The sequence below is a fragment of the Strigops habroptila genome, chromosome 11, assembly GCF_004027225.2.
Source record: "Strigops habroptila isolate Jane chromosome 11, bStrHab1.2.pri, whole genome shotgun sequence".
NCBI classification, from domain to species: Eukaryota; Metazoa; Chordata; class Aves; order Psittaciformes; family Psittacidae; genus Strigops; species Strigops habroptila.
This window is the reverse complement of record NC_046360.1, coordinates 31108244-31120365: the sequence shown is the minus strand read 5'-3', so window position 1 is coordinate 31120365 and position 12122 is coordinate 31108244. Positions and strand designations below refer to the sequence as shown.

Sequence of the window (12122 nt, the reverse complement as noted above, 5' to 3'; positions counted from 1 at the left end):
AGCATCTTACCTGGCTGGTCCTCGCTGCTCGGAGTCACCCCAGGGAGCACCGGGAGAGGCAGGGAGCTGGTGCAGCTGTCTTGGTTGGAAGAACAAAACAACATTGCAGAGAGACACTGTAAATAAGTGTGGTTTGGCATGTGTATCACCCCCAGACACTTCATCATTGACTTCAAGAGTTGTTGCTTTATGGGTGCAAATAGAAACAAGTGTGACTCCTGGCAGATAGAAGTCACATGGGATGGTGCACTGTTTCTGTTACCCTCTGTCTTATTTCCGGAAAAGAAGCCAAAAGTAAAACAAAGTCCTAAGAAAGTTTCATCTGAGAAGAGGGGAAGAGGATCACTGGCAAACACAGAAGTTCCTGTTTCAGGTAGGTACAGAAAATGTGAGAGCTGGGAGGTCTGTGATGAAATGTGGGGCATTATCCACACCCAAACACCACAGAAAGCTTAGATGAGGTTCCCAAATCATCAGCAAAAGAGGAGAGAGGAAATTGCAGCCCAAGCTCCAACTTCTGTGGCTTAGCCACCTTGACAGACAAGATGCCCAAGGTCCTCATGGAGGCAAGCCCAGGTCCTCACATGGTTGCTGAGCTCCTGCACTTCTGCTGTGCTTGCCAGGCCATCCACTCCATGCATAGGGTTGGAGGCTTAAACCTTCCTTCTGTGTCCCAAGGTCAGGGAGGCAAAGTAGGAGGGGCTGTAGGACTATCCCTGCAGCTAGTGCAGCGGATGGAGCAAACTCCATGAGAACTGCTCTCATCCGCATAGGAGAGGCCAGAGGGAGAGTGGGCGTCACAGCCGACCTGAAGCAAGCTGCCCTAGGCTAATATATCATGGATGCTTTCATAGTTTCGTGCCCATTACGTTTTGCTGAGCTCAGGCATAAGGATACAGGGGATTTAGAGACTTTATTTTTGTCGTAAGGAAACAGGAAATAGTACACAAGACTATAAATATATATTTGGCTTCATATGACATCATGAACTTGTGCAAGTGCTTCTCTTCTGATTTATGATGATGGACTGCTAATTCACAGGAGCTTTGGGTTTATTTTCTTTTGCTGTTGCAGTAACAAATCTAATGGTGCAATCCCGGGAGGGGGTATTTTATCAATAGTGAATTTTTGACCTCATTGCATGCATTTTAACTTTATGAATTAGTGACCCAGCTGACTGTAAAGCCTTCTATATGCTTATTATAAATCTATCACAGGACTGGCAAAAAATTTTGGCCCAGATCCTAAACTCTGACAAGCATGTGTTGATGGACTGCATAGCAAACACTTCCACTAATATTTCTCACTAATTATACCATATATTAAGAAAAATGAATGAAGCCAATGTTTATACGCAGCTTTAACTGCTTTTGATATAAGAAAGAAACAAAATCCCTAATAAATTTTCACCTTCAACATTTCTATTCATTATGATTTTTACCATGATGAATGAAGTTAGAACTGGAGAGGGAGGGGGTTCATCTTGAAATCTGTTCAGTGAATGACTGAATTTACTTCCCTTCCCCAACTTGTGTTGAGGAAGGAGGGAACAGATGGACACAGGAAGAAGAGGGAGGCAAGTGCGGAACGAAGGAGATGGGTGAGGAACAGATGGAGTCGGGGGAAAGTGAAGAGGAGAGTCAGCAAGGATGGTAGGAAAGTTTTCCACTTGACCTTGAGTCAAAATGAAGATTTGCATACACCACGGGGAAGCTAGATTTGGGGATGCAGCCTTTTTCCTGCCTGTGACACTTCTGCCTCAAAGTCCTGTGGGCCATCCCAGCAGTCCAGTCCATCCCATGGGGATGTGCAGAGCCAGAATGGAGGTTTTCTCAAGAGTATGGCTGCTGCAGAAGGGTGCCTGCACTTTGCTTAAGTCCCATAATGGTAATGTCGGGGGAGAAATGTGTGCAAATGAAGTACCCAAAATGTGTCGGGACGTGGTAAGTCTAACTGGCATCCCAGCCAACCCAGAAATTGAAGCTTATGGTTTTGAAGAGGTATCCTACGCCCTGTTTGTTAGGATCCAATAGCCAAAATACTCAAAGTGATTTATGATTTTACCTGCTTAAACTAAGACATTTGAGATAGCCTGACTTTCACGAATATGCTGAGCATCTGTGCTTTGAGGTGTATTGAATTATATAGCCCAAATCACTAGTAAGTCCTGGAAAATCTTGATTATATTCTTAATTCTATTAAATTGCCTGCGTATAGTCCATTGATTCTGGCTTTGCTAGCTGAAGAATGGGAGAGGTGAAAGTTAAATATTGGCCATGTGTGTCATTCCCTTTGAAGAAAATGGGAGCCATGTGCACTCACCTAGCAGCAAAGTTTGGCCCCAACTATGATTTCACAGCTGGGCCCTAACTTCAGGAATGCCAAAGCACTAAATGACTCAATTGGAGTAATCTGATCAATGCTGTATTTTCACTGTGGATTTAAATTGCACACACAGCAAGAGCAGAGTTAGTTTCCTTCTCTCTCAAAATCACTTTTCTCTGCAGATTTGATAGCATAAATATGAAGTTTTGCTCTCATCACAGGAATAAGTGAAATGGCAGAAAGCGTGTGTCAAATAAAATGCACAACATTATGTCCTTTTTACTTTTTGGAGGATGTTTAAGAAAATGGCTTCATTAATTTTGACTGAATAAACGGTTCCTTTAAGGGATTTCAATAGGTGACATGAAAAATGTTAATACGAATGATCAAGACAATGGAGGTTAAAACTGTTTTGAAAATATGTTTCTTTTATAGATCTCAGCTGTTGGAAGAGTTACAGAATAAATATACGGTAGTGCTGACATTCAGTGCTGTTTCATCTTAGCAAAAGAGTTTTTAATAAAGACAATTCTTTTCCAGGAATGCTTTCTGTAGCCAGTCTTCAAAAAGAGGTTTTCCCCCCTCCTAGTTTAATAAAATCAAAGTAATTTATGTCATATTGATATGTCGATATGTTTTTCAATAAACTTTTTCACAGAGATTTTTTTCTTTAAATTCTCTTCACTTTAAAAATTATAATTATATGTCTTCCTCCCACTTTGAAAATGGCACAAGGTGCTCATTTGCAGAGCTCTACTGTTCAAATCTTCACTGAGAATAGAAATGTCATGACTCAGTTAACAATGCTTTATTATTCACATTGATCTTTTTTTATAGTGTTCTTTATCTCAAAAACATTGTAAATCAGATATCTTCCTCCCACTCTTTTGTTCATTTGCAAATTTTTATTATTCTACTTTAAGAAAGCAATGGAGTGTCAAGAGTCAGTGTATATTGTTTATGTTCTTTTTGCTTTAAAATTACTTTTAACTATAAAAAGTAAGATGTACAGCAGAAAAAAAAAAAACCAACTCTGGGTTTATGGATACTTGAAAAAGAATTGAAAGGATCGGTGTGAATTTTGTGTTGTCACTTACTTCCACTTTAGAGTTGCAATGGACTTTGCAAAAAGTGGGACCAAACACTTTATGAAAAGGTTTTCATGTGCTAATTCTAAAGTCCCTATTGCATCAGACATCATCATCTGCATTAGACACTGCATATAATTCATGCTCTCAATGAACACAATAGCAAAATTCACAAGTGCTTTTGTAGCATGTTCAGTGGATGTTAGGTTTACAGGTGCCTGTCCAGAGACCTGCACTCCCCATTGCTCCGTGTCAGACCTTGACGCCTCGTCCTCGGGAGCCCTTCGCTGATAAGCACCAAGATAAATCACCAGATTTCCACAGGAACATCACAGCTTTGGTATCAAGTGTTAACTGCAGCAGAAACATAACCTCATCTGGTCAACAGGCAATGCAATCACTGAAATCTATGGGTCAGGTGCAGGATATGACTGTGCATCCTCTGGGAAATCCACACTGGAGCCCCCGTGGTTTGTTTCTAGGTCACATCTTCCAAATTCTCCTTCACCCACTAGTTTCTTTCCTCAAAGTTTTTATTCAGGTCTGTATTTCTGTCCTGTCTGTTGTGACTGTATGAAATGGCCTCCATGAAATAAATTCACTGTAGTAATTGGGGTTAGTCCAGAGAGCAGCAGGCTCCCATGGCATTTCACATATTGCTTGCTGACAGGTAAATTTTTTATCTTTTGCCTGTTTTGAATTAATTTCCTCCAGGGCATCCTGGCACCCTGTTGTTACTCCAGCAGCTCTTAAAAGAGATCATCCTCTCTGGATTTCTGAAGTTGAATTTAAGGCCCAGATTGGATTTTTGGATGTCTCAGGTGGTGTGGCAGCTCTATCACATGAGACAACCCTGAAAAGCTTTTGTAAAGAAAAATAAAGTTCCATATTCTTTTGTTTCTTTCTTTCTGATTCAAATCTGCACTCTCCTGACATTTTGTTAAGAGATAATTAAACTCAAAAAAAGTAATTCTCAAACTGAACCTGAACTGACAACACACAGCCCTGTCCTCCCTCCTCCAAGTGGAAAGCTAAGCATCTGTTTTTATCAATGTCAGTAGGCCACTTCAGCCACCACAGAGCTGTGCCAGTCCCTGTCTCCTCCCTGGCTGTGGGGATTTGGGATGCACAACCCCACACAGAGCTGCTGGGACTGCATGGACACCTTGCACCATGTGCTGAGGCAGGTCCATCTCAACACTCACAGGCAGCTGCTTGTTGTAGTGCAGCGATAACTCAAACCTCTCAAATTTTCTTTATCCCTCACTACAGAGTGTGAAGCTGGAGATGCATTTTGATGCATTATCTTTCCTGATTTGATTGTGTTGTTTTCAAATTAAAGAAAAAACAAACCTTATTATTATTATTATTATTATAGTCCTTGCCTCGACAGCCCTGCCACATTAATTCAGTCTTCCTTCCTCTCACAGTTAATTGCTCACCCCATCACTGAGTTAAGACTGTCTGCCAATATGATCATTTCAGAAACAAAATCCTAATCAGAACGGAGTAGCCAGAAGCGGACAGGGCTTTATGTAAGATGCTGGCACAGTAACTGATGGTAGGTCTCACCCATGGACAGGCTTGTGTGTGTAATTCCTCACTGCTCAGTTTGGGAATTTTATAGGTAATGTAAACCAGAAAATACTGAGTTTATTACAAAAGAATTTTTTTTCCACATAAAACTCTCTCATTAAATTTGGAAGGCACTTAAAATTCTGTTTTATTTTTGGTAAGTACTATCTATTGAAAAGTGAAAATATCAGAGGGATCACTAGGCAGAATTTGTGAACTTTCCAATGAAAAGACAGCACAATGTCTTCCTTTCATGTTCCAAGGTCTTTGGCAATTGTGCTACTTTCTGACTGACACTGAAGTTATGCCAAGAGTTTATTCCCAAAGCAGGTATTACACATGGTTATGGTCACAAATATATCCTTGCACAGCATTAATGCCAGAGGAGCTCTGAGGCTGTCAGAATTTTGATTTGGTGGGGGGAAACACCATCAAAACCACATATATTCTTAAAATATGTCCAAACATTTTAAACGCTGTCAAATAGAGCTGCAAATCACAGAAGATGCAGCATTTCTCATAGATGGTCCTTAAAGCTCTACTCGTGGTAAATTGGCATATGATAATGTATGACTGCAAAACCTCATGTCTTCTAATAAGTTATGAAAGCTTTTCTTTGATCCAAATCCAACGATGAGTGGCAATCTGTGAATCTTACATCTTCTAGAGACCTTTCAAATAAACACTTCGATTTTTTAATCTCTCCTCTGCATGCCATACTGGAACACAACTGTGAGCTGGACTTGTCCTCTATAGCAAACATTAGGAATCTTATTACCATCTGAGCACCACCCGAGGTGCAGCTGAGCAGCCTTTGCTGGACCTTGATGGGAAACCATTTATTTAGCTCTGCAAGGGCCTGATCCAGTATCACCAGACATCAACGAAAAGACTTCCAGGGAGCTCAGCAGATCAGGCTCCAAACCAACCCGCAATAACCTCCAATACGGTAGCCTTCTCTGGGTTTCTTTGCTCTTTTTCTCAAAAAGTCATAGACAAAGCAATCAGCAATATCTGAAGCAGAAGATGTATCATGCTATACATCTTTTCACAAAATATTTCTTTTTTCCCAGGGGACACCAAAGATGCAGAACATCTATTCTGGGGGCACACAGATGACATCCACTGTTTCTTGATTACGTAACAAGTACTTTTAGGACAGTGTAGTCCTGCCAGCTCTGGCAAAGGCAAGCATGGTAACTGTTCTGCTCACAGTATTAAATACACTTTTCTTGCTGTGCAGTGGAAGGATGTGTTTAAACTCACAGTCTATCACTATTCCTGGATAGTGTAGGAGAGTCCAGGAACACTCAAGATGTCTTTTCCTGTGTATATTAACTTGTTCAGAACAAAATAGTGTTCTTAGAAAACATGAATCTTATGGCAGAAGAAAGTTTCTTTCATGACTGTGCTACAAACGCTTCCAAACCGCTGCTTGTTCATTTGAGTGCATGAAATATTAGGTTCAGCCTGCTCACAAGCACAAACACTTAATTTCTTCTCACCGTGGCACCTTCACTGTGGTCATTTCCACCTGGTTTTGTGATGCTGGCAAGCGCAGTACTAGCACAATGTCTTCATTGTATGAACTTTCAGAGGAGAGCTGCAGAGTTCCTGCAACCTCAGTGAAACACCAGCCTCTCCCCAGCGTTGGCTGTTTGTCCTGCTTTGCAAAGAACTGCACTCCCAAGGAGTTGTGCTAGTGTCTGATGTGAACGGCGGAGGTTTCAGGTGTTGCTAGATGGTTGGTCAACACATTCCCACCTGTCTGTGGACCATGCACAAGGATCAGAGGGTTGGTTGGGCAACCTTCAGCACCCTGGGCTCACCAAAGCCCTAGAAGCGTCCTGGGCACGAGGGCAGGTGAGAGCTCAATCCTTTCCTCAACACTTCCTCACATCGAAACTTTCACTGAAGCCCTTGCTCAAGGCTTAGGTATATAACCCTTTCCAAGCAAGGAGGTCACAGCCCAGGCCCTGAGAGGAAAAACTGGGTGTCAGCGAAATGGAAGAGGTGCCACTGTTTTAACAGAGATTAGGCAAAATCTAGCCCCCATTAATCCTTCAGAGCAGGGCCTCTGGTTTGTTCTTTTTTGCAATCTATTCTGTATTCAAAGCAAGTACATTTTTTCTGTCACTATACCACTATTGTTAACAACTATAAATGTATTAAAAACACAGGGGCATTTTAGTATGTGTATTGTGCATAAGAAATATTGTTACATGACAAGCTCCAATTGGCAAGTGAAAAGAGGTTTTATTGAAGGAAATAGCAGTAGCAAACAGTGAACTATGCAGAATAATGGTAATTGTTCCTTTAACATTGGCAGCGCTCGTTCACTTAATATGACTGCTCCTCTGTCTCTGCCTCATCCAGACCCAGAGGACCTGTTAGACAAGCAGGCAGCCACCTCTCTCTGGGATCAAGCTGTCAATGCAAACTTGCTTTCTTTCTATTTCTTGAAGCTAAGCTATACCCCCAGAGCTCCCAAAGCTTTTCCTGAGTGAAAGCTTTAAAAAAGCTCCATTCTAAATTACATCACACGAGCTGTTCTCTTCAGACTGACAGAACAAAAGCAGGAGGGGTGGGGGGGGGAAATGCCAAAAGTACCATCTGAATGACTTCTGAGTTGCATGGAATGATTTACCTCCTCATGCTTTATCAGAGCAGACTAATGTTGTCTACCTTGCCTACCAAAGCCCCAGTTTTGGTAGCAAGAGAAACTAGCAGAGAAAGTTTGCATGGTGTGTGTTTGCAATACAAATAAATGCAGAGCTGTTGGGTGCAGGCTTTTTGCTTGCAACAACAGGGTCTTGGGCGCCCCATGAAGAAAGGTCATAACGGGGGCATGGTGGTTTCTAAACTTTCATAGGTGATGTGGCCTCTAACACAGCCAGCTCACCATTACTGGAAGAGCCCAACCTGTGAATGCTGCACAGCGGGTTGGATGCACTCATCTTCTAATCAATGACATCTCAGTTAGTGGTCATGGTGAGGACTGCTGAGGGCCACTACCAACGTCCAAGAAGTTCCTCAGATTGGCTTCAGCTGGCTCCAATTAAAGGTCATCAATCAGAAGTCAAGGGAGCAGATAAGCATTACCCACCTCCACTGTGGCTGAGTGGGAAGCAGATAAATTGGTGCCTCTCCCCCTTCTAGAGGCTTCCAGGTAGCACAGATTGGTTTGAGGGCCCTCACTTGGGGAAAACAGCCCCAGCTGCAAAGGGAGGGGCCCATGGGCCGTCCACCTTCTTCAGAGGATAAATACAGGTAAGAGAAAGAGAAGAAAGTCATGGATGATCTCTAGGTAAGGTGTGGAACCAGCAGCCTTTGTAAGGTGGTTAGGTGTCAGTTTAGGGGGTGCATGATCCCAAAGTAATCTACTGAAATCCTAAAAACTGAGTCAGGCAGGTTTTGTGTGCCTCATAAGCTGACCCTTTTGGGGGTCTTACTCAATTTTGAGAAGAATATGGTCATGGGGTTAGGAGTTTGTTATCCCCATACTCAAAAGCTTGCAGGCTTAGCTCACAGCACTTCTAGGCTTGTTCTTCTGTTTTGAGTAAACCTTAAAATGTCTAAGCCATTAATACAAATAATAGTCCCATTTTAAAGATGGGCTGAAACAGATGATGAGTCAGTATTAAGGCAAAGAATGTTGCTCACATCTCCCATGGAGTTAGAATAATAGAGTTAATTTTCTTGCATGAAATGTACCACTTCAGTAGCTGCACAGATGTAGTGTCATGCCTTACAGGGCAGTGCGGGGAGAAGGTAGGGGACTTACCTGAGTCTCCAAGGGGCTGTAGGATGGGGCTGTCCGGTTCTGGAAAACAAGAATGGGAAAGGAAGGCTTCACTAAGCAGGAAAAGATTCTCAGCTGGTGAGATGGCTTTGTTATCCCCCATAGGTGCTGGTGTTGTTATCAAAGCAAAGAGAAAAGTGACCAGGGCTGGAGTCTTAATCTCCTGATTGGCTTCACAAGTATAGATAAAACATCTCTTAGTAGAAGCTGGGAGATACCCCTTCCCTTTAAGGATCCCGTGTCCTCTGGCCTCTCACTGAGATGACTTTTTTTTTTTTTTTTTTTTCCCAGGGGACACAGTTTTCATATGATCAACACAACTTGTTTTACCCAGAGGAGCAGAGACCTGACTCACTAATGCTGTGTTCATCCCTGAACTTCTGAGTGAGTAAACTTTGTTTTATGTTCTTTCTTTTTGGTGGCTCATGTCTGAGTTGTCTTCATGCATCTGACCAGTGAAATGGCTCTGCCTTGATCCATAAGGCACCATCCTAATGCCTATTAAAGCTGAGGGAAATATTTAGCTTCAAGACATACATTTATCTGGTGGTGTATCTGCTTCCTATGCCAAACCATGAATGTCTTAATTAGTCAAAATATGCATTAAAATGATCACAACTGAGGAAAACACTGGTAATGAACCTGAATACAGACCTCATTGCTGTGTGCTTTGCAACATCCCTGTCCCTGCCAATGGTACATATGAAGATGCTGGACTTTCAGTTTTTGAAGCTAACAGAACAAGTTATTAAACATAACCACTGTAATACATGTAGTTTAGTTTACTGAACCATGGTTTTAGGATGTGGTGGAGGTTCAAGTTCAGCACATCTGTCTTTATTTTTCTGTTTCAGCATGGCAATGTTTCCTATGCTTTTAGGTATATTAAGGTTTTGCACTGCCTTTCGCCACCATGGTTATCTGAGTATCTCAAAATCAGTAATGATGGCAAAGTAAAAACTTCATGGCATTTACAGCACTGTGCATTTCTCCTCTCCTTGGAGGGGAAGACATAGATCTTACCTAAATGACTGAGTACTTGGGTGACATTGTGATCCCACTGGATGTGGGATTTTTTGCCACACAGGGGTCATGCAAAGAAATAATGTTCTGCAGTTTTTTCAGTACATCTGGATCTGAATGCAAATGGAGATTTACACAGTAGGCACAAGTTGTGCTTGTAATAGTGGCAACTAGAAGCTTGTTTGCTTATAAAATGAGGAAATTATCATCTGGAAATAGTTTTCAGACAACAGACAGGGTGCCATGGACTTATTTCTATGCTCCTGATTCAAGCGTAGCTGGCCTTTCAGCAGAAGAGCAGTGAACGCCTCGTGGCATGGGGGACAAGTGTGTTTGTAGGTGAGGGCTTTTTTCTCTTCACACTACACCACAAGCAAGATCTGGAGTGCCTGGAGCACTGTGTGGCTGAGAAGGGATCAATTTGCTTATGCCACCATGCACACCACCCTCTGCCTCTACCCTGCAATGATTGGCACACTGTAGTGCTCTGGTAGGCTGCTAGCTACATGCTTTAGGGTCATACATTGTGAGTTACTTGTTCTCATCTGGACCAAGGTCCAGAAAGTTTACTTAGAAATTTGTAGATGGCTTCTGTCCTTTTTCTTGTACAAGTATGTGTAAGTGAAACTTTATGCTTTCTTTGAGCTTTACTAAAAAGAGAACAGAAATTTATGCCTTTTTCCATGTGTTTATTTCAAGCCACGATTTTTCTGGGAAGTGTGATTTGTTTGCGTGTTTCCATAACAAATTAAAATGGTTAAGGCTGCATCTCTGACAACCTCTTTCTAAGTAGTTTCAAATAGTTTACTTAAAGAGGGATTATTTCATCTGCCACAGAATATGAGGCAGCTCTGAGGTAGTGTCCAGCTTACACAGGACAAGTCCCCTGAATGCTAACTTAAGGCAGGAAAATTAAAGTCCCATAGACAGTAGGATACCAAGAGCACGTAGTAATAATTTGGAGAGTGTGCTGCATCTGAAGAGAAAAAGAAACTTTTTGGCTTTTCCTTTCCTGATGTTACCGGAAAGACTGGGGAAGGCTAGAAACACCAACTGCCTATTGGAGGTGGTGATGCTTAAATCCTGCCTGTCCCTCAATCAGTGCTTGCTCTAACCACTTAATTCTTCTTCGCCTCAATCCCCTTTAAAGTGGGGACATGTATAGTTCCTAATCATATATGATTGTTTCTGTGCTGAATTCAGGTCTGTAAGTTAATATGCACTCTGTAAATGCAATTGTCAATGTCTTATGGTCACCTTCAGCTTCAGGAAAAGTCTTAAATGTTCATGCAGCAAACTTCTACAGCTGTTACAGCTTTAGAAGTTGTTAGTAGCTACACTAGTAGCTACAGCAGGAGGGTCAAACTTTGAAGATTGTAGTTTCTTTCCAGCCTATAGGTTTCCCCCCTTACCATGTCTGTTTTCTGCTCTTGCCAGTACCTTGCCTTCTGTTTAAAGGCATTATGCCTTTAAAAGTAATACCAATTACTTTTTTACAATGCCTTTAAAAGTAATACCAATTACAAAAAGTAATACCAAATAAAGCTAAAGATCCTGGTTATAACAAGCAAGTTGTTTATTTTTCAATCAGAGCACATGCTTATTCCAGGTTTGGCATGAAGAATCTGTGTATGTGTCTGATTAGGGCACACTAAGCTGATCATTTGTTAGTGCATTACATACATATTTGCTTTCAGTTATACAATTTACTGGGATGTTGGTTACAAGCATTGATAATCCAATTTTCATTTGTTTGGAGGTGGTGGAAATATCAACAGTGGGAAATAAGGCTGTTGCCATGTGTGTTGAATTGTGGTTTGGTAGCAGCTGTTGTCTTGTAGTTAAGTGGCCATCAAAACCTTTTTCGGGGTGGTAATAAATTAAAACAAATCTTCAGAAAATATCAGTTTTCAAAGCATAAAGAAAGATGCAGCAATTATTGTGACACAGGTTTGCAGTCTGTTTCTGATTATCCTTTTGGCTGGAGAGTCAGGGTTTCTAATTGTAAGGTTAAGGAATCCTTTTTATCTATCTCTTGCCTCCTAATCCTATGCTAGACAGTATTGTTTTCTGTGCCTTTTGTCTTCTGGGGAAGGAGACAATCTCTGGCTCATGCGAACATCTTGTTAAAGTCTGCTGAGGATTAGGGGGTGTGACAGTTTTCTTGCTGAGCCTTTTTATTGGGGATTTTTATGCCTGCTTTTCTGGGAGGTCTTTGAAATGTCTTTTATGTAGCAATCATTTCACTCTTTCTTTGTTGCCTCAAATGTTGAGGCTGTACTCTTCTCATCTGTTCCTGTTTATATTCC

General features: G+C 41.6%; 1 protein-coding gene across 1 annotated transcript in view; it reads right to left on the bottom strand.

The window, feature by feature from the left end:
- MDFIC2 (MyoD family inhibitor domain containing 2) overlaps positions 1-12122 on the bottom strand; it is a 45744-nt gene that overhangs the window by 10361 nt on the left and 23261 nt on the right. The window contains exons 2-3 of the mRNA XM_030501846.1: positions 8773-8811; positions 11-79 (exon numbers count right to left, since the gene is read on the bottom strand). Of these exons, the coding sequence (XP_030357706.1) occupies positions 11-79; positions 8773-8811 (108 nt within the window). The remainder of the gene's footprint in view (positions 1-10; positions 80-8772; positions 8812-12122) is intronic.